Source organism: Paroedura picta, chromosome 7, assembly GCF_049243985.1.
Source record: "Paroedura picta isolate Pp20150507F chromosome 7, Ppicta_v3.0, whole genome shotgun sequence".
NCBI classification, from domain to species: domain Eukaryota; kingdom Metazoa; phylum Chordata; class Lepidosauria; order Squamata; family Gekkonidae; genus Paroedura; species Paroedura picta.
Window position 1 is genome coordinate 15783922 of NC_135375.1, and position 26076 is coordinate 15809997.

The window sequence follows — 26076 nt, forward strand, 5'->3', positions numbered from 1 at the left end:
CGCTAGCTCAAGCCATCTGCTCCGACAGTTGTACGGGCTAATTGGGATCCGGGGCAGGATGGAAGATCATCCTTTGGAGAAGAGGGAAAGAATGGAGAAAGAGGACGTGGGGGAAGGGGGAGGTTGAAGAGAGGGGAAAGACTTACGGTTTCCTTCCCTTTCCTCTCCCCACAACTGACACCCTGTGAGGGAGGTGAGGCTGAGAGAGCCCTGAGATTACTGAAGAAGAAGAGTTGGTTCTTATATGCCGCTTTTCTCTACCCGAAGGAGTCTCAAAGGGGCTTACATTCGCCTTCCCTTTCCTCTCCCCACAACAGACACCCTGTGAGGGAGGGGAGGCTGAGAGAGCCCTGATATTAAAGAAGAAGAGTTGGTTCTTATATGCCACTTTTTCTCTACCAGAAGTCTCAAAGTGGCTTGCAATCACCTTCCCTTTCCTCTCCCCACAACAGACACCCAGTGAGGGGGGTGAGGCTGAGAGAGCCCTGATGGTACTGCTCGGTCAGAACAGCTTTATCAGGGCTGTGACCAGCCCAGGTTCACTCAGCTGGCTGCATGTGGGGGAGAAGCGGGGAATCAAACCTGGCTCACCAGATTAGAAACCACCAATCTTAACCACCAGACCACGCTGCCAATTAGCCTTAATGATGGCTTTGCGTGACTTAGGAACACAGGTATCCCAGTTTAATCCATCTGTCTTGCCAGTATGACTCTTACTCACTGACTACAGGATTGTCTAGACATGGTTAAAAGGATGAAACCAGACATAGCAATCACCTGTGAGGTGTATCTCAGGTTGGCAGACTCATCCTCCATAAAAATTAACCACAATATTTCTGCAGAATTAATGTGAACGCAACTTATCCTTCTGTGTGCCTGAAGATTAATCCATGTCAGCATGGTACGCTGTCAAAGAGAGACTCTCCAGGATATAGGGTAGCCAACCTACAGGTGAAAGCTGGAGATTTCCTGGGATTACAACTGCCCTCCAAGCAACAGGGACAGGTTCACCTGGAGAAAACAGGTGCTTCAGAAAGTAAACCTCACCGAATTCCCTCTCCTCTCCAAATCCCACCCTCCGCAGGCAACATCCCCAAAATCTCCAGATATTTCCCAGCCCAGAGCTGGCAACCCTAACAGGATCTCGGGCAGTGCTGCTTCACATTTCCTACAACTCGATCCCTTGGATTTAAGATGCCAGGGTTGTACCTGGGACCTCCCGCATGCCAAGCGGAAGACAACTGGACCCACCTTGATCTGCAGCCATTCGTTCTCTTTGTTCATCCGTGACAGCTCCTGCTCCATTTCTTCCACCTTCTCCAATGTGTTTGTGTAGCTGGTCACCAAGGCCTCTTGGTCAGGGTCCAATCCTGATTCTTCGAAATGTGGCTGATGTGAATCAAGAGGGAAGGAGAGCTGTAATTTTTGCACCCTACTTTTCACTACCCGGAGGAGTCTCAAAGCGGCTTACCTTCCCCTTCCCTTTCCTCTCCCCACAACGGGCACCCTGTGAGGTAGATGAGGCCGTGAGAGCTCTGACAGAACTGGGATTGGCCCAAGGACACCCAGCTGGCTGCGTGTGGAGGAGTGGAGAATCTAACTCAGTTTTCCAGATTAGAGGTCACTGCTGTTAATCCAAAAACCATGCTGGCTCTCAGTTAACACACACCATGAGGAGGCTTCCTCCTTTCCATTTGATTAGTTCAGAGTAGTTCAGCAGTGGAAGAGGCTGCCTAAGGAGGTGGTGAGCTCCCCCTCACTGGCAGTCTTCAAGCAAAGGTTGGATGAACACTTTTCTTGGATGCTTTAGGATGCTTAGGGCTGATCCTGCGTTGAGCAGGGGGTTGGACTAGATGGCCTGCATGGCCCCTTCCAACTCTTTGATTCTATGATTCCTGTTCCATGGCTTCTCTCTGTCCTGCATCCCTTTAGTTTAATTCATTTCAAAACTGGCCCGTGCAAATTTGATTCAGTTACCAACACACACTGGCAGGACTACAGATCTATCCCAGCCCAATGAGTATAAGGAGCGAGAAAAAGAACCTTGAAGAACAGTTGGGTTTTTATACCCTGCTTTTCTCTACCAGAAGGAGTCTCCAGGCCGTGAACCTTCCCAAATCTTTCCCTTCCTCTCCCCACAACAGGCACCCTGTGAGGGAGGTATTGCTGAGAAAGACCCGATATTACGGCCCCGTATTGAGTCTGCCATGAAAACGCTGGAGGGCATCACCCCAAGGGTCAGACATGACTCAGTGCTTGCACAGGGGACACCTTTACCTTTACCTTAACTGATATACACAATTTAACTCGAGGCTTCTGGTCAAGAGCTTTCAAAGCAGTTATCCGGGTGAACTTGGTGTAACAAAACCTCTGCCCCATCTTCGTAGCCCCGTTGAACCGAGCCCTGTGAGAGATTCTCGGCAAAAGATCCTCTTTCCTCTCTCGACCCACGGCGGTCCCAAAGATTGCATTCCATTTGGCTCAGCTCCCTGGGGATTCAGAGCTTGAAAGCTTGAGCACAAAAGAGCTGATAAATAACAGCTTTTGATTCCCCCGGGATCGTTCCCCCCCCCCTGCCTACAAGATTAATTAGCCCTCAGAATAGTGCAGTTGGCCAGATGGCCGTCTCTGCAAACCGGTGGCATTCTGCTGCTCAAAGCCAAAGGTCGTTCGCGTTTCTTGTAACGAACATCCCGCTTGCTCTTTGGTTAGAAAGGCCACCCAATCGCTGGTTTAATGAGTCGGACTGCGATGTGGGGGCGAAAGGCGAGTTGCAGCCTTTCGCCAGAAGGACAAAAAAAATGTGTTCAGGGGGCATTCCGGGGCAACGGTTCAGAAGTGGTCGAGCTGCCCAGGGCTGCTTAATCCAGGGTGTTTTTGCAGCAACTTCATAAATGGGAATGGATGTTTTTTTTTTGTATTTTCTTTAGAGGGTTGCTTGCCTATTGCTCTCCTGTTCTGAATGGACGGTGAACGCAGCACTTTTGAGCAGAGAGGCAATTAAGCATTTAATATCTGCACATCACAGCGAAACGCTCCTAACATGGCTGCTGTCAGCGTTTTGGTTTGGATGCTGACCATTCTAAAGGTAAAGGTAAAGGTAAAGGTAAAGGTAAAGGTAAATTTATCCCCTGTGCAAGCACCGAGTCATGTCTGACCCGTGGGGTGACGCCCTCCAGCGTTTTCATGGCAGACTCAATTCGGGGTGGTTTGCCAGTGCCTTCCCCAGTCATTACCGTTTACCCCCCAGCAAGCTGGGTACTCATTTTACCGACCTCGGAAGGATGGAAGGCTGAGTCAACCTTGAGCCGGCTGCTGGGATCGAACTCCCAGCCTCATGGTCAGAGCTTCAGACAGCATGTTGCTGCCTTACCACTCTGCGCCACAAGAGGCTCTGCTGTCCATTCTAGACGGTCCCTATTTTGACTGTGGGGAAAGAAAGAACTGGCCAGGAAATTCTGGCTCAGCCTTGGGGTTGCCAGCCTCCCAGATGAGAGGAATTGGTTGCTATGGAGGGTGGGCTCTATTGCAGGATACCCCATTGAGGCCCCTTCCTGCCCCAAACCCCACAAAACGGATGATGGCGGTAGAGACAGCTGCAAAAGGACTGAAGTTGACCTTCAGTCACACAGTGACAAGCAACTTAAAAAACAAACAAACACCTGCACAGCCAACCCAATGTCCTGTGACCAGCTGGAAACCTTGCTGGGCAAAAACTCCACCTGGACATCCCACTTTCTAAAGGCACTTGGCGGTCAGCAGGTGCCAAGGTGCCCACGGGCAACACGTTGGGGAACCCTGAGCCAAAGGGCCCTTGGCCCTGGCCTTATGGCTTACAGGCAGGATTGCCAACAGGCCAGGGTTTTTTAAAAAATGGTGTTGCCCTTTTAATGGTTTAAGGTGGAAATGGGTCGCTGAAACTTTTCATTCTATGAAGGACAACCATATCACCTGGCAAATAATATCTCATGGAGCCTAGTGATGCCAGACTCCCACTGGGGCCAGGGGGGGGGGGTCCCTGCTCTGGTCTTGCTCCCCTCCCCCACTTTGGGGGTTTCAGAAAATGGGGCAAAATCCCTCACAAAACAGCCGCTTTTGAGAGCCAGTTTGGTGTAGTGGTTAGGAGTGTGGACTTCTAATCTGGCATGCCAGGTTCGATTCTGTGCTCCCCCACATGCAACCAGCTGGGTGACCTTGGGCTCATCACAGCATTGATAAAACTGTTCTGACCGGGCAGTGATATCAGGGCTCTCTCAGCCTCACCCACCCCACAGGGTGTCTGTTGTGGGGAGAGGAATGGGAAGGCGACTGTAAGCCGCTTGAGCCACCTTCGGGTAGGGAAAAGCGGCATATAAGATCCAACTCTTCTTCTTCTTCTTGTGGCGATCCTCACTCCCCACCAGGTTGCTTTCAGTACTTAAAGTACTTAATCAATCAATGATGGCTCGTTTTAAATCTGCAAGGCCAAAGGTTTTTTTAATTGACTTCAATTCTGGGGTGTCATTGGACAGAGGAAATATTAAAAAACAGGCTTTCCTTAAAGGACACAAATCCTGCTATCGATTAGATGGCTGTAGATTATCTTATGATCCCTTCAAAAATCTCAAGACTGAAGTTTTGACCACGGATCACGTTGATTTACGTTCATATCTCACACTGCCAAGCACGACGGATACGTCATGTCTTTTAATACCAGAAGCCTCCCATACCTTTGAATCCAGGACGCCATTTGCAACTGCGTGGTTTTTACACAGCAGAGGCTGAACTTTAGCCAGCGTGGATCTGATCTGTCGGAAGAAAACAAACGCCATTAGGTTTTGAGGCTCCCCTGAATGGAGAAACAAACTCGTCATTGCAAAAGAGAAAGAGAGAGAGAGCCAGGGAGTGGGATTGCAGTGAGTGGAGCTGCCAGATTCAAGCCTGGAGATGCCCAGTTATGATTATTTTCAGCATTCCAACCCTATTCTGTACAAATATTACCAATGATATTTGTAACATATAAACCAGGGGTAGTCAAACTGCGGCCCTCCAGATGTCCATGGACTACAATTCCCATGAGCCCCTGCCAGCGTTTGCTGGCAGGGGCTCATGGGAATTGCAGTCCATGGACATATAGAGGACCGCAGTTTGACTACCCCTGATATAAACTGTGCAGTTTTTAGAAAGGAAATATAAAAATGGTAGAACAACATTTGAGTCCAGTGGCCCCTTTAAGACCCTCAAAGCTTTATTCAAGGTACTAGGGCCCAGGCCCCTTGCATTCAGGAATACAACAGGTGCTAGATAAGGGGGGGGTGGAGTGGAAGAACTCTATGGATGGACTCCCCTTCCCCTGAGGACCTGGAAAGGCTGTAGGCAGCTGTTAGGGAACTCTCCAGCAGGGGCAGCTCTCATGCAGCAGGGATCTGCAGCCTCCGAGCCTCAGAGGGAAGTGGAAGGAGGAGGGAGTGGTCAGGGGTGGGGGATGGAAGGTGATTGGCTGGCTGCTGGACAGACAGGCAAGCCGGTTGGAGGAGGAGGCACTCAGGGGTGGGACAGCCGTCCTGAGTGGGTGTTAAGCGCTGAGGGGCACTTAAGTCATGAGACATGCTCCTCCTCCAAGGCCTTACCAGAAATATATAGTGGAACAGATAAGCTTCTGTATACATGTGCACATCGAATCAAGGAGTTGGAAGGGATCTCCAGGGTCATGTAGTCCAACCCCCTGCACAGTGCAGGAACTCACAACCACCTGCCCGCCCACGATGACCCCAATTTCAAGCCCCAGTGATCCCCCCAACACATCTTCCGATGCTATGTTAGAGTGATGTTTATGAATGCACAGTATGGCCAAAACTAAAAGTAATCCAGGGTTATGTAAAGAGCCGGGTAAGTCTGTAGCAGAAAATAAATACCAACACAAGAGCCTAGTACCAGCTCAAAGGTGGAGGGTTCTGAAATGAGCTCTGACTTGCATAAGTTTATACTGGGATGCATTTAATTAGTCTTTCAGATTCTACTGGACTCCTGTTCGTTCAAACTGAAAGCCTTTGTCGTTATGTAGGACACTGTCCTGATTACACACGCCAAGTCAGAAGTTCCTTGGAAAGTTGTGAATACAGTTGCTCTTACTGATAAGATTAAGTTTCTGCTTTGTGATGTTCACACAATTGATAGACTGGTGGCCAGATCTGCTGTATAGACATGGAGATATTCAGGAATGAATTTATGAAGGACCTTGTGGTGGATGCTTCACAGGAAGTTTTGGGGGTTGTTTTGCTTTCCTGTTCTACACAAAACCCAGTGTTTTGGTGGTTAAAACCCTTTTTGGCTAAACAAAAGCATGAACCAAACAAGCAAACAAACCTATTGGAACATTCCTAGAAGAAGGAAGAGCCCCATTAACAATTCTAGAGTATCTTCACGGCTGATCTGAAACCAATTCTAGAGTATCTCCATGGCTGATCTCCTCATTAACCCAATAAGCTACCCACAATTCCACACCATCTTACTTAGGTTCAGTATTTTCCCACTCTGACGTACTTCGGATTGTGGGAAAACAGGAGGCATAAATACTCAACTAAAATACATTCCTAGAACAGAATACCTGCTTTATGTATTCCGTTTCTTCAGTAATCTCAGAGGCAGTGGATCCATACAGGAGATAATTTCCCTCATTCCCCCGGTCCTCTCTTAAGACGTGCTGGGTCAACACTAGAGTGGTGGTCATTATCAGGGCTTTGGGGTGTCCTGCAGGAAAAGACCAAAAAGGCTGATTCAATATTCTTTCATGGAACAGAAACTCAAAGTCCAACCAACGAACCATGACGGTGTCTTGGCAGTCAGACAACACGGGAGAAGCAAGTCATGAGGAAAGAGGATGATCAGAAATTCATTAATGCATGACATTAGCAGGAAGTGGTGTCCTGACAACTCTCGAAAATGGTTCTGTTCTGCAAAAACACCAATGGTGGAGGCCCAACTTACGTACCTCTCCTTTATGTCTCCTTAGAGCCATTCAGATGAACTAAAAGCTTCCTCTAGTTGACCGCTCTAAATTAGAATAATTTAAAGGGATGTAAAGTGTTACAGGATACAATACCTCTCTCATTCACAGGCACTAATCTTCTCAATGAGCCTCTTGTGGAACAGAGTGGTAAGGCAGCAGACATGCAGTCTGAAAGCTCTGCTCATGAGGCTGGGAGTTCAATCCCAGCAGCCGGCTCAAGGTTGACTCAGCCTTCCATCCTTCTGAGGTCGGTAAAACGAGTACCCAGCTTGCTGGGGGGTAAACGGTAATGACTGGGGAAGGCACTGGCAAACCACCCAGAATACAACATGAGGGGAAGGCCTTGGCCTCTGTGCCCTGTTGCTGGGTCTCCAGAGGAACTGGCTGGCCACTGTGTGAGACAGGATGCAAGACTAGATGGACCACTAGTCTGATCCAACAGGGCTCTTCTGATGTTCTTATTGAGGCCATAACCTCTATACCCACTTGTTGGCCATCCAGAGGAATGGGCTGGCCACTGCGTGAGACAGGATGCTGGACTAGATGGACCATTAGTCTAATCCAGAAGGGCTCTTCTGATGTTCTCATGTCACTCCCAGCTCTCTGTTGAAAGTGATATGAGAGAGGTGTCGTGGGCCATAGCACCGCATCTGTCTATGATCGATGGTATAACCACTGTGTCAAATAAATGCAGAACTTATTCAGACAAAGATCAACAGAGACAACCACAGAATCATAGTTGGAAGGGGCACACAGGCCATCTAGTCCAACCCCCTGCATGATGCAAGACCAGCCTAAAGCATCCAGGAGAAGTACAAACAAATAACTGAAGGTCCATATATACCACCGCTTAACAACCATTGTCTGCTGAAGATGACAGAGAGCAGTTGTGCTGTCCCTTCCCTGGAAACGTTCCAAAACCTGAACGCCCTTTGGAAGCCCTTTACTTATTCAGTATATTTTGATCCTGCCCTTTCTCCAGAAACCCTGAAGTGTCCCACGTCTCCTGCCTTCCATTTTGTTCATACCTCACAAGGTAGCAGCTGTGAGTTTGGCTGAGAAAGGGAGTTGGCCAAGCTCAGTCAGCAAATTGCACGGCAGAGTGAGAATATGACTTTCAGTTTTTCTGTCCAGTAATTTAACCACTACACCAAGTTTATAAGTTGAGCCAATTTGGGTAACATTGAAGGGAAACAGGGGATGGGGAAGGATGTGTGCTGATTCTTCTTCATTTCTAACTGGTTGTTTTCAAATGGGTGTGGATTTGACTGGAGATACTCAAGTTCAGATCTCAGATAAGCCATGATGTTTGGGTCTACACCTACCCACCTATCTGGGATTAAAGTGTCAAGGATTTGACTCCTCATCCAAGGAACCTTCCCTCCCAAAGTTCTAACAGACACAAGGAAGCCTTCCTATTCTAAAGTTTTATTTGTTTGCTTAATTCATGTATACCCCAACGTTTCCCCCAATGGTGACCCAAAATAACTTCTACTGTTCTTCTCTCCTCCTTTTCTGTCCTCGCAGCTGTTTTCAGAGTTTAAATATGTTCATGACGTGTGCAGCACTGGCTGCATAAAGAATAAATAGCATTTCTGAGAAACCAACAGCTTTTTAAAGGAGAAAGGAAAGAGATAGCCCTAACAGTCTAACTGACTAACTGTTGTTCTGGAGGCAACCAGGGAGGAAGTGTGCTCGAAGGAGCAGGAAGTCTCTAGTCGAGCCAACCAAGATGTAGGAGGAGATCTGAAAATACCAGGATTTCCTAATCTAAATATGCTAAGCATCTCTCCCAATGTCCCCTGTTGGATATCCTTGATATCCTCTTGAATCATGCACCCTACAGATCTGGCATATTCCAGCAGCAATAACCCTGTGAGGTAGACAGGCTGAGAGACTGTGACTGTCCCAAGGCCACCCACCAAACACTCAAAGCACAAGCGGGGATCTGAACCTAGGTCTCCTAGACCCTAGTCCAGCCTTTCTCAACATTTTTACATTGAGAAATTGTCCTTCAGGCTTCAAGTAACCCCAGAAGTGGCACGGTTGTACAGAATATGGTTGGGAAACATAGTTGTGTACATGTCCAGCCAGGGCCCTTCCCCTTCCCAACCACTCCAGGCCCAACATCGGCCATATACAATTAATATTTATATAAATTAACTAACAAACTAACTCCCATGCATTCAGGAAATCCTTCCAGGGGCCTCAAGAAGCCCCAGAGTTTCATGAAAATCAGATGAGAAAGCCTGTCCTATTCCAACACTCTGAGAGCCAGCTTGGTGTAGTGGTTAGGAGTGCGGACTTCTAATCTGGCATGCCAGGTTCGATTCTGGACTCCCCCACAGCCAGCTGAGTGACCTTGGGCTCACCACGGCACTGATAAAACTGTTCTGACGGAGAAGGAATATCCGGGCTCTCTCAGCCTCACCTACCCCACAGGGTGTCGTGGGGAGAGGAAAGGCAACTGTAAGACGCTTTGAGCCTCCTTTGGGTACAGAAAAGGGGCATAAGTACCAACTCTTCTTCTTCAATAATCTCAGGGCTCCCTCAGCCTCACCCATCTCACAGGGTGTCTGTTGTGGTGAGAGGAAAGGGAAGGCAACTGTAAGCTGCTTTTAGACTCCTTCGGGTAGAGAAAAGTGGCATATCAGAACCAACTCTTCTTCTTCTTCTTCTTCAGTAATATCAGGGCTCTCTCAGCCTCCCCTCCCTCACAGGGTGTCTGTTGTAGGGAGAGGAACATAAGCCACTTAGAGACTCCTTTGGGGAGAGAAAAGTGGCATATAAGTACCAACATCCTTCCTTCCTCCTGGCTTTCCTTTATCGGATTGTCCAAAATTTCATGGCTCCAGCACCATGTTTGTTTCTCCCTTTGTAAAGGATCTGGTTTGTCCCCCAGCCCATTGTGAGCTGCAGATCCTTTTGGCTGGAAGGGATCCTACTATTACTTTTGCACTTGTCCCGAACTCGACCGAATGACTGACATCACCATGTCCCAAAAATTTGTACGATGTAATTAAATTTAATAGATAGTTAGATCTTGGCGTTTTAGCTGTTACGGTTGTCTCAGTGGTTATGACTGTCGTTATTATCATTCTTTACAGCTCATTATTATATTATTATTACTGGTCTTTTGTTGTTGAATCGTTGATGCTCAAGACTGCAGGTGCAAGAGCAAAATGCTGGCACAGGAAGAGCCAGGGGGTGTAGTGGTTAAAGACTGGCAAGCTCTAATCTGGAGAGCTGGGTCTGATTTCCCACTCCTGCACATGCAACCAGCTGGGTGACCTTGAGCTAGTCACAGGTGTCTCAGCAGTTCTCTTAGAGTTCTCTCCACCCCATCTACCTCACTGGGTGTCTGTTGCCAGGAGAGGAAGAGAAAGGCGTTTGCAAGTTACTTTGGGTTTTGCGAGCTGCCTGGAGTTTGGCAAAAACCTACATATATTGCAGATTTCGGTCAATAGCATGGTTAAGATTTCCAGTGTAAAGTGAGATGCCCTCATAGAGGAAATGAAGAGAGGTCACACTTCTGGGTTTGCAGGCAAGCAGAACACCCATTAAATTGCCGTTTAACTGCAGGATCAAACTCTTGGTTCCACTCCGAAAAGGTACTATCAATGTCCTTTTGCAGCCGGACTTTCCTGTGCGGAACAGGATAATCTATCCAAGGTGTGCAGAATGAGCCCTGGAGAGCCGGGTTTGATTCCCCATTCCTCCTCCAGATGCAGCCAGCTGGGTGACCTTGGGCCAGTCCCAGTTCTCACAGGGCAGTTCTCTCAGAGCTCTCGCAGCCTCACCTGCTTCACAGGGTGTCTGTTGTGGGGAAAGGAAGGAAAAGGTGTTTGTAAGCCACTTTGGGACTCCTTTGGCTGGTGAAAAGCAGGGTATTAAAAAACAGCTCTTCTCCTTCTTCCTTACCCCTGAGCGCTCAAGTGGAGGGAGCTGTATTGTATGCCAGGGGTAGTCAACCTGTGGTCCTCCAGATGTTCATGGACTACAATTCCCATGAGCCCCTGCCAGCAAATGCTGGCAGGGGCTCGTGGGAATTGTAGTCCATGAACATCTGGAGGACCACAGGTTGAATACCCCTATTGTATGCATTTGCAGGGTGCTCCAGTTCAGCAGACCAGAAGGCTAGTTCTGCAAACCTGCTTAGGTTGGAGGCAGGCAGACATCTGAAAGATGGTTGAAAGCAAGATGGAGTGAGGCATCCAGTCCCTGATGTGTCCCTGGGTGAGTCTCAGGTTTGGGGAAGGGAGGGGTGATGCTGTGACCTCCGGTCAGATAGATGTTGTGGTTCTTTAAAACCATGCAAAAACTGACCAACCCAGAGGTCAGAGTGTGCGGTGTGCATGCCACAGAAAACACACATGCAAAACAAGAAGTAATTGCAGCTCAGCTCAGCTCAGCTCAGCCCATACAAATGTACATTTAAAGGTACACTGCACATTTTGAAAAAAATCATGGTGTCTAGTAAGGACTAGCCAGGCTGGGGTTCTCCTGGAATTACAACTGGTCTCTGGAGGACACAGATCCATTCCCCTGAAGCAAATGGCTGCTCTGGGCATTGATCTCTCTGGCATTAGGCCCACAACAGGTCCCTCCCCTCCGTAACCCCCCAGGCTCCACCCCCAAAATCTCAACAAACTTCCCAAAACAGACAAATTGGTCAGTTCTCCTGATATGCAGAAAACAGGGAGCAGAAGAAGAAGAAGAAGAAGAAGAAGAAGAAGAGAGAAGAAGAGAGAAGAAGAAGAAGAAGAAGAGAGAAGAAGAGAGAAGAAGAAGAAGAAGAAGAAGAAGAAGAAGAAGAAGAAGAAGAAGAAGAAGAAGAAGAAGAAGAGTTGGTTCTTATATGCCCCTTTTCTCTACCCGAAGGAGGCTCAAAGCGGCTTACAGTCGCCTTCCCTTTCCTCTCCCCACAACAGACACCCTGTGAGGGAGGTGAGGCTGAGAGAGCCCTGATATTACTGCTCGGTTAGAACAGTATTATCAGTGCTGTGATGAGCCCAACGTCACCCAGCTGGCTGCATGTGGGGGAGTGCAGAATCGAACCTGGCATGCCAGATTAGAAGTCCGCACTCCTAACCACTACACCAAACTGGCTCTCCAGATGTGGAAACCATCTACTTGACTGGTCAATCGCTTACTGTTTCCCTGGTGGAGAAAGTGTTGCCCCAGTGATGTCCAGTGATGTCAGCGGCTATCCAGACTTCTTGGGAAGGTTGTATATCCCCCAGGCAGCTTTTGCCGAACCCCAGGGGGAACCCTGGCTGAAAATCCCTGGGGGTAGTTGCTTGAGTGCCAAACTAGGGTCTGGAAGACCCAGGTTCGAATCCCCAATCAGTCAAGGAAGCTCACAGGATGATCATGGGCCAGCCACGCATGCTCAGACCAACCTCCCTCGCAGGGTTGTCGTGAGAACAAAATGGACAGGAGGAGAATGAAGTGAGCTAATTTGGGTCCCCGTTAGGGACAAAGGGAGGCTATAAATGAATAAATAATCAAGAAATACAACAATTGAATGAAGATGGGTAGCTGTGTTGAGCTGAAGCAACAGAACAAAGTTCTGAGACTTTGGTTTCACCTTGAAGACAAAATACAAGAAGAATCATTTTTTATACCCTGCTTTTCACTGCCCCAAGGAACCTCAAAGCAGCTTTCAATCGCCTTCCCTTCCTTTCCCCACCACAGACACCCTTTGAGGTTGGTGAGGCTGAGAGAGCTCTGGCAGGACTGCTGTGTGAGAACAGCACTATCAGGGCTGTGACTAGCCCAAGGTCACCAAGGCTGCATGTGAAGGAATAGGGACTCGAATCCGGCTCTCCAGATTAGAAGCTGCCGCTCTTAACCACTACACAACTCTGGCTCTGCATGCACACGAAAGCTCAAATGGAATCAAATGTCAATCAAATTAAATGGCAGAAAGTTCCAATGAGGCAGGGGTCAGTGAGGGCAAAAAAGGGGAGAGGTCAAATGTGACAGAAGAGAGGCAGAAGCCAGGAGACCAGAAAGGCACTGAAAGAACAGGTCTGTTCAACAAGGTCAGGGTTTCTGTCTGCCTCCAACGCTCTAATTTCAGCATTAAGGATACGGAATTCTCGGCAAAGACCCAACATTTGTTTTTTTGCAATACAAAAGTAGCGGTTTGACCCCCTGGCGAGTCCTGCCCCATGGACTCTGGCCATGCAAGCAGCAATAGCTGATTCTCTTACGTGAAGACACTGGGGGGGGGTCCTATTGGCCAGGCCGAGAAAAGCTCTTTTTCCCAGCGAAAACAAACTGCTGGCCCTTTTGCAGCAAACATAAATCCCTGCCCAAGCAACCAAAATTGATTTCTGACAATGTGTTTGTGGTACAAGGGTGACATCCAGTGTTTGAGGAATTAGTCTCAGGTCTGAATATTCAGTACAGCTTCTTCTTTTTAAGCCAACAACTCCCATGTCTTTAGCGTTACCAGCTCTGTGTTGATATGCCTGGAGATTTGGGGGGGGGCAGAGTTTGGGAAGGGACAGGACTTGTACCGACTTGCATGGGAGACCACCAAGGAAGACTCTGTAGAGGAAGGCCATGGCAAACTGCCTCGGCTTCTCACTACCCTTGAAAGCCCCTTCCTGGGGCTTCCACAAGCTGGTTGCAACTTGACAGGGCTTACGAAGGACAGATAAACAGAGGGAAAGACATTCTTACAGACTGAAGGAAGGCCAGCTGCTTTGTTGGTTCCTCATGACTAGAGCAGTGAAAGAGCCACGACTTGCATGGATTGGTTCCTCCTGATCACCTGACTAGGTGGGTTCTACCCTGAAGTTGCTTCTTGGTTTCCCAAAGTATGCCTCCATCCTGCTGCTGTAGCCTAGTGCTTAATGCCTTGGGATTCAGGACCCCATCACCGGACGGAGACTTGGCCTAGCCAAGTGGACGGTCCAGCAGGTACCGGTGCTCGACCAGGTGCAGGTTAGGAACCCACAAGGCTGGAGACTTATCAGAGCAACCTTCAGGTGGAAATGCTGGTTACAAAACTCACCCCTCTCTCTCTTTGTCCAGGGGAGCATACGGCTGCGGGATTCTGTGAATGTCTGAAAAATAAGTATAGACACCGCCTTGGGCCCACCCAAGTCCTCGCCTCTCAAACAGCACCATTACATACTTGTCTTTTCATGGCTCATGTTGAAAGAGACACTGCTCCTTCCTGAAACACAGCCGGGCGGGGAGCTGGCTTGATCGGAGTGGTCCCGAGGGAATCGAAACCAAAAGGCTTGAAAGGGGGAGGACAAAAGGAAGACAGGAAGACAGATAGATAGCAATGAATCCCGGTTCCACACAACCGTTTGCCCCTGCCCGGCATCGCATCCTTCCTCTCCTCTCTCCACACTGAACTCCTCCTCGTTGAAATCCATGTCCTTGTTTTTGCTGCCAGCTTTCTTGATTTTTTTCCCCTTCCTGTTGCTATCCGAGTCTCTCCCACCCAGCTCCACGGAGGGCACAGCAATGTACGTGGTGTCCACTGACCCCCATGTCTGCACAAGAGCCCCGTGAAGCTGGTTTAACTAAGAGAGGGTGATGAGCTTGCAGCTTCATGGCTGAATACGGGATATGAACCCAGGGCCTCTCCCAAACAGCCTTTGTCATCTGTTTTGAGAGCTGGTTGCTAATGGATTTTGTGTGTCAGTTCGGACACAGCCACTTGAGTAGCCATCTGCTCACAGATTTTATTCACCTTCCCATACAAACCTACCAGCATCCAGTTAGCAAAGCGCGATTGAGCCATTCTTCCATTTCCACCTCTTCTTTGCGCTTTTGAATCTCCGTGGTCTGCAGCGCTTCGAACAGGGCTGCCTTCCTCCCCCCTCCCTTTTTCATAAAGCAAACTTCCTAGAACATATATTTAACATTCTTGACAACTTAGAATGTTACATACAGCTGAGCGCTGTAGCGCTAGACCAGTATTGCACTTTTCGGTGTTGCGGTGGCATCATTAAGACACAGTGAGATCGAGGCTGTTGTTACGTGGATTCAGGAGGAGAGAAGTAGCTCATTGGGCCACATACCTCAGTGGCACCAAGCCATCTCAATAGTGCCGCTGTAATATGGAAGGGCTATATCGCTCTAATGCTATAGCACTCAACTTAGAATGTTCTCCAAAAATTTTTGAGGAAGAACGTGCCATGAAAAAGGGTGGGGGAGACATTAAGCAGCTCTGTTTGAAATTCCCTTACTCACCGTTTTTACTATTGAGAATTCCTTGAAACATTCTTCAAGCTTCAAGAAACCCCAGAAGTGGTACGGTCATGTAGAATATGGTTGGGAAGTAGAGCTGTGGACATGCCCACCTGAGCTCCTTCCCTTTTCCACCCTTCCAGGCCCATCACTGACCATATATATGGTTATATCACCCAATAAATGGTTAACAAAGTTAATATATTTTTAAAAATCAATTAATTCCCACTCATTCAGGAACCCCCCCCCCCAGGATCATCAAGAAACCCCAGGGTTTCACAAAACCCTGGTTGAGAAAGCCTGGTCTTTCCTAGAATGGCTAAATACAGCCAAGGACAGATTGTATATAGTCCCAATATCCTGTTTCCAACATGGCCTTCAGAGTACTGCCTCTAAGAATAGAGGTTCTACTTAGCTATCATAGGTAATATCCATAGATCTATTCTTCTTAATTGACGTATGGCCATTATATTGGTATCCCAGATTAGACTGTTTCCCTGCTCAAGGAGATTTAACATTCTTGGAGAACTTTGAGTACTATGTCAGTGAGTGATTCAGCCTCTCAGAAGAACAAGCTGATAGCATCATCCCTGTCCTAACAGCAGAGATCTATTAGCATTCCACGTGGAAACAAAGTCCTTGAGATACATCAGCTTACAGCCTTTGCGTTTCTTTACTCATCCCAGGATGTCACCACAAGGACACGCCCTCCAGTTATCACACACTGATGTTCTGCTCTACCAAATGAAGCAAAATGAGCCATCACAGATGGCTCTTCTCTGTTCCCCGAAGGGTAATGACGTCACAGCCGTGGTTGTCTGGGAGAGAGTATCAGCTGTTGACACAATACAATGTTCTTGGGAGCTTCTGAACATCTTTTGATATGGAGACGAACTGAGTGGATCCAGCCTTGCTGTTTGAAAGGAAGAAGAGCTGGCTTTTTGTATCTCACTTTTTACTACCCAGAGGCATCTCAAAGCGGCTTACAAGTGCCGTCCCTTCCTCTCTCCAGAACAGACACTCTGTGAGGGAAGTGTGGCTGAGAGAACTCTCAGAGTACTGGGACTAATCCAAGGTCACCCAGCAATCCTCATGTGTCTCAGAGGCTTACAATTGCCTTTCCTTCCCCTCTCCACAACAGACACCCTGTGAGGGAGGTGAGGCTGAGAAAGCTCTGAAAAAATTGTGAGTGGCCCAAGGTCACCCAGCAGGCTGCCTGTGGAGGAAAGAGTGGGGAATCAAACCTGGTTCTCCCCATTAGAGGCCACCACTCTTAAGCACTAAACCAAACTGGTTCATTGTGTGGTGGCCACGGTTTGTATTGTTGACTTGCATGGATTGGAGTTCTGTTGCACCTTAGAGACCAACAATATTCTCAAGTAATATTTTATGAAGATCTGACGAAGGGGGCTTTAACTCTTCAAAACCAATACCCAGATTATTTTGTTAGTCTGCAGATCTAGCTGGTGTACCACTGACCAACATGGCTACCCTCAAGAACTGGCCCACGGTGACCCCAGTCATGGGAGACTCAGGGCAAAAGCAGTAGAGCTGCTTTGAGATTTCCTTCCTCCCCAAAGCAACGCGCCTTCCTTGGTGGTACATGACCACCCATCCCATCCAAATACTGACCATGGCTGTTAGCCCTGCTTAGCCCTATAAAGATCAGGCCAAATTGGGCTACTCATGCTGCCAGCCACATAGGCTCACAGTTGGACTACTGTAACATGCCCTGTGTGGTGCTGCCCTTGAAGACAATCCAGAAACCACAACTGATTCAGAACATGGATGCTGGATTATAGCCAGAGACTTGCCATTGGGAGAAGTTTGCCTGATTTAAAACAGAGAACATTTATTTCATTTTCTTCATTCGTACTCCGCCTTTATCCCCATTGGCTTCCGGCTGATTAAGTCCCGGGAGACTTGGAAGGGAGAGTCTGAAGGGAGGGTGTGCCTTTTAACAGCTGTAGGCAAGACATAATTGGAATCTGATGAAGATTCATGATCTGAAAGCAGTGCTATCAGAAATGGCTTAACTCTTGACAAGCTAAGTCATCAGGGAGTTCTTGATAAGCAAGTTAAAGTTCGGAAGCCTTTACGACCATAAAATAAATGTGGAACTTTCATCATATGTTTGCCTCTCATGGTCTTCATGTTTAAATCCTAGGACCAAGATACCTGAAGGACCAACTTTCCCCATGCCGGCGAGCAGGGCTAGAAGACGAAAAGCTAAACAATGACTAGATGAGCTCAGCTCTGCAGAACCTCTGTTGACTGAGCAGGAGGGCCAATTTTGATGGTAAACAACTCTCGATAAGGACCAGAGGCTATAAGGGCACCCTCCTCTGGATTTGCTATTTTGGCACTGCTGTCTTGGTGTTAGCCAAAAAAGGTAGAGAAACCGAAGCAAAACAAGACTTCTGCTTCTAACGACAGATGAAAGCTCTTGACCAATGACTGTATTTTCTTGATCTTGGCCACATAACTTTTAGTCTGCAACCAGCTTTATCTGCAAGAGTTACATTTTGAAGGTGTATTTTTGCTTATGTTGAAAGCTTCTAGTGAGTGTGCAGTGTAGTGGTTAAGAGCAACAGCTTCTAATCTGGCGAACCGGGTTTGATTCCCCGCTTCTCCACATGCAGCCACCTGGGTGACTTTGGGTCAGTCACAGCCCGGATAGTGCTGTTCTCACGGAGCAGTTCTTTCAGAAGCTCTGTCAACTTCACCTACCTCATAGTGTGTCTGCTGTGGGGAGAGGAAGGGGAGGTGATCTTAAGCCACTTTTAGACTCCTTCAGGCAGTGAAAAGGGGGGGGTATAAAATCCAACTCTTCTTCTTTTCATTTACTTTTACTTATAACTATTTTCTGCTCCACCTTTCCACTCGCATAGGGTTCCCAAAGCAACAAACATCAAAGCAAACGAGGCATTAAAACAGCTTTTATAATAAAAATGCCCAGAAAATATAGGAACAAGAAAACATATAAATATACCTAACCCCACCAGGGAGGAGGGGCAACATCAGCTGAGGGCTACCAATGAAACAAGAAATTCTTCAGCCAATGGCAAAAAGAGGGTGGCCAGCTCTGAGTTGGGAAACACCCAGAGATTTGGGGACTGGAGCCTGAAGAGGGTGGGATTTGGGGAAGGGAGGGTCTCCAATGGGGTCCACCCTTCAAAGTAGCCATTTTCTCCAGCCATTTTCATCTCAGTTGTCTGGAGATCATTTTTAATAATGGAAGATGTACAGGCCCCACCTAAAAAATCGAAAAAAATGACAGATAGGCTATATAGTAGCACAGAGCTAGTTTGCTGGTGTGATTAAGAGCAGCAGCTTCTAATCTGGTGAGCCAGGTTTGATTCCTCGCTCCTCCACGTGGAGCCAGCTGGGTGACTTTGGGCTAGTCAGAGCCCTGATAATACTGTTCTCACAGAGCAGTCCCATCAGAGTTCTCTCAGCCTCACTTACCTCACAGGGTGTCTGTTGTGGGGAGAGGAAAGGGAAGGTGACTGTAAGCCACTTTGAGCCTCCCTCCGGTAGAGAAAAGCGGCATATAAGAACCAGCTCTTCTTCTTCTTCAGTAATATCAGGGCTCTCTCAGCCTCACCCACCTCACAGGGTGTCTGTTGTGGGGAGAGGAAAGGGAAGGCCAATGTAAGCCACTTTGAGACTCCTTCAGGCAGTGAAAAGCGGGGTATGAAAAACCAACTTTTCTTCTTCTAACTCCTTTATTCCAAGATAACACAATATGTCAGGTCGATTCCACGTTTTCATGACCTTTCTCAGTTATATTATGCTAAGGTAGAAATATGGTGATTACAAACAAGAAACGTCTACACCAATGATGCTTGTCACATGAAAAATCAAAATAAATAGGATAGGATGTTTAGCTTACTTACACAATGCTGAATAGTCTTTATGAAACTCCAAAATTGGTCCACATAAATTCACAGTTTCCTTAAAAAGAAGAGAGACATGACTGCTTTAATACAAAGTAACACTAGTTGAACCACAATTTAGCTATAATATAAAGCAGGGATAGTCAAACTGCGGCCCTCCAGATGTCCATGGACTACAATTCCCAGGAGCCCCTGCCAGCATTCGCTGGCAGGGGCTCCTGGGAATTGTAGTCCATGGACATCTGGAGGGCCGCAGTTTGACTACCCCTGATATAAAGGCTTCTGTGGGTTCCATGGACAGCAAGAGTCACAAACAAGGAATTACTACAGCGCGTAAAGCCTGATCTATCACCCGGATCCAAAATCATGAAACTCTGATCACTTACTTTGGCCATATCATGCGATCCAACTCAATGGAGAAAGCAATGATGCTAGGACTGGTCAGTGGAAAAAGGAAACCAGAGAACACCAAAGAACACTGTAGTTGGGAGTATAATTTGGTAGATTTCCTGCCAAGTAAGGCAGCAAAACCCCTAAAGCTTCTCCTATCCAGAGATCTTCTTGATCTATCATTGTTTGAAACAGGAGCACTAAACTGCCGTGTGGTAACTCTCCCCATGTGATAAGTCTTCCCATTCCAGCACGTCTCCATTCCAGTACAAAGGAAAACAGGAGCACTGGAATTTGCCATTTCTGCAAGAACAGCAGCGATCTAGTTAGTAGCAACATTAACAACTAGGCACAAGGAAATGTTGAATTCCTTGCTATGCAAGCAGCCAATGGACTTTGAACCTTGTTGGGCGGGCCCAGGGAGAGCCAATTTAATGCACTTGTTAAGAGAGGCGTTTAATCCAGAGAACTGAATTTGATCCCCCCCCCCCTTCCAGTTTAGTGCGGTGGTTAGGAGTGCGGACTTCTAATCTGGCAAATCGGGTTCGATTCCCCATTCCTCCACATGCAGCTAGCTGGGTGACCTTGGGCCAGTCACAGCACTGATAAAGCTGTTCTGACTGAGCAGTAATATCAGGGCTCTCTCAGCCTCACAGGGTGTCTGTTGGGGGAAGAGGAAAGGGAAGGTGACTGTCAGCCGCTTTGAGCCTCCTTCGGGTAGGGAAAAGCGGCATATAAGAACCAACTCTTCTTCTTCTTTAATAATATCAGGGCTTTCTCAGCCTCACCCACCTCACAGGGTGTCTGATGTGGGGAGAGGTAAGAGGAGGAGATTGGAAGCCACTTTGAGACTCCTTTGGATAGAGAAAAGTGGCCTATAAGAACCAATTCTTCTTCTCCACATGCAGCAAGCTGGGGAACCTTGGATCACAGTTCTCTCAGGGCTTTCAGCCTCACCTACCTAACAGGGGAAGAGGTAAGGTAGGCAACTGTAAGCTGCTTTGAGACTCCCTTAGGTAGTAACAAGCAGGGTGCAAAACCCCACCTCTCGCTCTCTAACACAGCAGTCCTCAGTGTTTTGCCAAGACACTACAGCCTCCTCTGGTAAGCTACACAAAATATTGTTTCTTCCTTGCAAAGATGATCCCAGCCTCCAATGTTTCTCTTAACCTTGCAAGGAGATTTTAGTAGACTTCTGATTTTGAAGATACTGGAATTCTGGTTCAAGATGGGCCTCTGAGTTTCTCTGTAGCAGCAGGAAAAAAGCATGAGTACCAGAACACCTTAAAGACAAACAAAATTGTGGCAGAAGTGGGGCTTTTGTGAGTAACTGCTCACTTGTTCAGACAAAAGAAGAGCTGAGTAAGGACTCACATAGGGATGCCATCTTCCAGGTGAGACCTTGAGATCCCCTGGAATTCTAATTCATCTCCAGACAAAAGAGGTCAGTTCCCCTGGAGAAAATGGCTGCTTTGGAGTACAGCATTAAATCCCTCTGAGGTTCATCCCCACCCCAAATCTCACCCACTCCCAAAGTCTCCACATATTTCTCAACCCAGGGCTGGCAACGAAAGCCCATACCCTGCCACAAATTTTGCTAGTTTGTCTTTAAGGTGGTATTGAACTCTTGCCCTTTTCTCAAATTCGAATGAGATTAATTTTTGTGAGTACATAAAAATGGCACTGACCTGCAATGACAACACAGGCACTGTCCAATAGGCACTCCTGTCAATTCTGCTCTCACAGTCTCAACAATGTTCACAAGTACAATAGCCTGCATCCCACAGGTAGAATCCTACGTAGTGTTTGTATCTCTTTTCTGTAGGCAAAGTATTTTCTTCTCCATGTCTTCGGAAATCCTTACAACAATCCTCTTCAGGTTATATTGGCTGGACTGCCTATGCGGACAGTTCAAGAGCTAACAGAAAACAACCGGCTAACTAATGAATTGATGGCAGAGAGACTGTTTTGAACAAGTGATCTACCCAAATTTGCAAGTCCTGACAAATTCTGTCTCGGGTATATTTCCTAGCTGACACGGATTGCAGATCGAGGCACGGCTGTGCTAGGAAATATCCACAGCGTCAAACTTGGCAGGATTTGTCTCTTAACTTCTCGTGTAAAATAGACCATAAAAGGCGCACCATTGAATTTATGGCTTGCAGCTTGAGTTAGTGATGGGAATGGAAATTATGATAGTTTCCCAGAAGTTTTGGTGGAAGAATACTGTTCAGAGACTATGCAAGTGACAGTAAAGGAGGAAGATCCTGTTGGCTAAATAGCAGAAGCAGAGGTCAATCGGGGTAGTCAAACTGCGGCCCTCTAGATGTCCATGGACTACAATTCCCATGAGCCCCTGCCAGCATTCGCTGGCAGGGGCTCATGCGAATTGTAGTCCATGGACATCTGGAGGGCCGCAGTTTGACTACCCCTGATCTAGGCTGCTTTTCTCCCTCTCCTGAAGGTACTTATCTTGGGTGGGAATACAGCCATGAGCCAATGGGAAGAGCCAAGGATCACAGACTGGAACATGTAAAAGTCAGCTTGGGGGATGTCTGGTTGCCAATTCTGGGTTGGGGATACCTGGAGACTTAGGGGATGGAACCCAGGAAATAGAGGGTTTGGGGAAGCGAGGGATCACACTAGCATGTAATGCCTTTGACCCTTTACAGACAGCCCTTGTAATCCGTTTTGGTGGCTGGTTGCTAACAGATTCTCTTTGCCTACCCATAGGAAGCTGCTTGCATCCCGTTAGCAAAGCATGATTGAGCCGTTCTTGGGGTAAACTGCTTCTTCCTGTTTTCGCCTCTTATTTGGGCTTCCGATTCAGTGTAACATGCTGTACAATATGTCTGCAACCTTTCTAATAGGACTGCATTTTCCCCTACACTATTTTGCTGCACAACCTTCCTCAAATGTCTTCTGAATTTTCTAAGTGGGGCGCTATAACGCTAGATCAATATAGCACCATTGAGACCCAGTGAGAAGTGCTATACCGGTCTAGCCCTATAACACTCACCTTAGACTGTTCAATTGCATGCCGCTGTTTAAAATGGCCAAATTGTTTAGGAGACGGCTCAACAGGAAAAAAAATTAACAGTTTGAAACCTCGATTCCTGGATCAGAACTGGGCCACCAATGGATAACATCCGGTTTAGGGTGACGTGAAATGGACCACAGAGTCCACCCTCCAAGGGAACCATTTTCTCCAGGGAAACTGATCTCTGTCAGAGGATCAGCTGCAATACTCTGAGATCTCCAGTTGTCACTGGAGGATGGCAATCTTAGGGACCGGACTTGCCCAGCAACATAAATCCAAGGAGAAAATCAACCCTAAGCAAAATGCTTAATTAAAACCATTAAAAAATATAAATATTTGTGTAGTTACTGCAACAATCGCAGATCCTGTGCAAAAGCATATTTAAACATTTTAAACCAGCCTTATTTTCTGAAGCACCATTTTTTTCTTAGCAGCCAAACATTGTGCATTCTCTCTTTTTGTAATTTTTAATCATACAATCGTTAGTGAAATCTTGACATCACAGTGGCTGGCGGGTTATTCCTTACAAATTACTCTGCCAGTTACACCACACAAATGCCCTTAACAAAGCAGCTTACAAATCTCTTTCTCTTTCTGTCCCCGCCACAGACTCCCTGTGAGGTAGGTGGGGCTGACAGAACTGTTCTACAAGAGCTCTAAGAGAACTGAGATTAGCCCAAGGTCATCCAGCAGGCTGCATGTGGAGGAGCAGGGAATCAAACTGGGTCCTCCAATTAGACTCCACTGTTCTTTAACCCCTACATCACGCTGGCTTTTGACCTGCACGTACCTCCAGTTCAGGCACAGCATTGAAAACAAACAGCAGCTGACAAGGTCCATAAAATAAAAACTTTTGTGACCTGGGACCACCATAGGTCAGCATGCAGAGAAAGTTTGCATTTGAGGATTAGGGCTGTTACTACAGGTTTACACTGTAGCCAGCAAGTTACTTTTTAAGCTCTCCTGCTTTTAGCTAAACAACTCGAGATGCCTGAAATTCCTTCACCTGAAGCAAGCCTATGGGAGATGTGGAAGAAACAGCATATGTTCAGTACATGTTGCTACTCAACTCAATTTGTATGCACCAAGTGGCACATTTTTAAGTGACCATGTGGACAGTGGCCCATGTAACTCTTTATATGACTAGAACTGAGGTGATTTTTCTTCACAGATATGTGTCTGTAGGATTGCTCCTTTGGAGAACAATGCTAAGTAGGCCTTCTCAGAAGTTAATATCTGGGTTCAGGGGAGACACTGTGGCTCATTGGCACAGTCTCTGCTTGGCATGCAGAAGGTCCCAAGTTCAATCCCCGGCATCACCAGCTAAAAAGGATCAGCTAACAGGATGTGAAAGACCTCTGCCCTGAGACCCTGGTGAACTGTTACCAGTCAGAGGGCAAAATGAGGGACCAGGGGCCTGATTCAGTTCAAGACAGCTTCCTATTTCAAACAGATTTACGGCCAGCCTTTGGTTGTCTACCTCACAAACTTATACAATCTACAATGAGTACATATAAAGAATAATATGAAGACTAAAGTTCCTCTTGTAAGCTGCAGAAGGTATTACCCTTAACACTGAACACATTCAGAAATTCCCCGCCCATCCAGAATCAGGTGGCATGGATCCAGGATGGACAGAAAAGGTTATTTTCAGACGCAGGTAAATTCCTCTGGAGCCTTGACTCTGAAACTTATACTTTGGAAAACTTGTTGGTGTTTAAGGTGCTGCTAGCCTCAAGTTATGGTCTTCAACTGTAGGTCAACATAGCTCTCTGTGTGTGTTTCAAGAGCTGTCAAGCAGCGGGTGGCCTGCCACAGCCTTCCTCTGCAGAGTCTTCCTCAGCGCCCTCCCATCCAAGCACTGGCCTCGCTTAGCACCCAATACTGGGTGATATCGGGCTCTACAAGACCACTCCACATACCAGGCACAGTGACCCACCTAAGACTGGCTGCAACTCTCCAGCTTGTCTTTTCATTATTACAACCGTGTCTCCAGCCTATCTGAGGCATTCAAGGGCACCTCACGTCCACCAGCCTGAGGAGGTCAGGATAGCACCAGGGAGATGAGTGCCATTTTAGGCCCATATCACAGATGGGCAGACTGAGGTTCCTAGAACTTTACGCAGGGACTTCATGGGGGAGGGGCGATTCCAGCCCTCCGGATTCATGGTTGGGATTTGAGCCTTCAAGCCCTAGTTCCAGGAACTAAAGGACTGCAAAGAGGCTCCTCTTCAATTGACTTTTACGGGCATTGACCTACCTGGAAATTCAGCCATCCTGAAACTGCTGGGGGGGAATTAATGATGTGAGCCACTGAGACAAGCAGGCATCCGAGATGCACAGAACCCTCTTAGGGTGGGGAAGGGGTGAGTAGGGGTCCCAGATCCAGGCTGGGAAACTCCTGGAGATTTGGGGATAGAATGGGAAGGGGGGCTGTTCAGGGGTCTCAGTGGGGCATAATGCCGTAGAGCAGGGATGGTCAACTTGTGGTCCTCCAGGTGTCCATGGACTACAATTGCCATGAGCCCCTGCCAGCGTTCGCTGGCAGGGGCTCATGGGAATTGTAGCCCATGGACAGTTGGAGGACCACAGGTTGACTACCCCATAAAAATATCCTTTTTCTCCAGCGGGGCTGATCTCCGTCGGCTGGAGATGAGCTGGAAATCCAGGAGAGCTCCAGGTCCCACCGGGAGGTTGGCAACGCCGCAAAGCCCCCCGCTTCCCCGCCTTTCTTTTGCATCACGAAACCCACCCGGGAGAAGCCTAGGAAGAAAAAGCTCTGCTCTTCAGACCCCCGTCCGATCAGCGCCGGGGAGGAGACAGAGAGCCGCAAAGGACAAGGGGGAAGCCCGCGGGGTCCCGCCGCAGCCAGGCGCCCCTTACCGCAGTCCACGCAGCGTCCCCGGCGACCTTCCTTCCTTCCAGCCCGCAGCCCGGCTGCCTCTCTCGGCGCTCCGCTCCTGCCCGGCTCTTCCCGAGCCCCGGCCGGCCGGCTCCGCCCCGCTCCCGCCCCTGGAGGCCGCCTCGCCTCGCCTCGCCTCGCCCCTTGCGCACGCCGGGCAGCCCTTGGCCGCGGGGCAGCGTCCAGGCCGGGGAGGGTTTCCAGCGTCGGGGGAGCGAGGTGGGGCTGCTGGTGGGCATGGGCCGCTTCCCGGACACTTTGGAAGTCGCTTAGCCTGATCTGCACGGGGGATGCAGCCGCTAACGCGCCTTGAAAGTGCATTGTTCAGTATGAGCGTAAAGTGCATTGGGAGTGCATTATCTCACGTGTGCGTCATGGGAATCCTTCTAAAGTGCATTGGAAGCGCACAGTGCTACATGTGCGTAATGGGAATTCTTCCAAAGTGCATTGAAAATGACATAATGCTACATGTGCGTAATGGGAATCCTTCTAAAGTGCATTATAAGCGGTTTATCCAATGTGTTCATAATAGGGAGGATTATAAAGTGCATTGGAAGGACATAATCCAATGTGTGCGTAATGGGAAGTCTTCTAAAGTGCATTGGAAGGACATAATCCAATGTGTGCGTAATGGGAA

At 47.9% G+C, this 26076-nt stretch overlaps 1 protein-coding gene across 3 annotated transcripts in view; it reads right to left on the reverse strand.

Annotated features, from left to right (window-relative positions):
• Positions 1-25553, reverse strand: part of CCDC68 (coiled-coil domain containing 68) — a 38836-nt gene extending 13283 nt beyond the window's left edge. The window contains exons 1-6 of one of the 3 annotated variants that reach the window (XM_077346806.1): positions 25421-25553; positions 19108-19165; positions 14139-14246; positions 6587-6729; positions 4710-4787; positions 1252-1389 (exon numbers count right to left, since the gene is read on the reverse strand). In XM_077346806.1, the coding sequence (XP_077202921.1) occupies positions 1252-1389; positions 4710-4787; positions 6587-6729; positions 14139-14157 (378 nt within the window). In that variant the 5' untranslated portion in view covers positions 14158-14246; positions 19108-19165; positions 25421-25553. Of the gene's footprint in view, positions 1-1251; positions 1390-4709; positions 4788-6586; positions 6730-14138; positions 14247-19107; positions 19166-25289; positions 25308-25420 lie in introns of those variants that run through there. The other 2 variants (XM_077346807.1, XM_077346808.1) reach the window with 2 other exon arrangements.
• Positions 25554-26076: the final 523 nt, after the last annotated feature.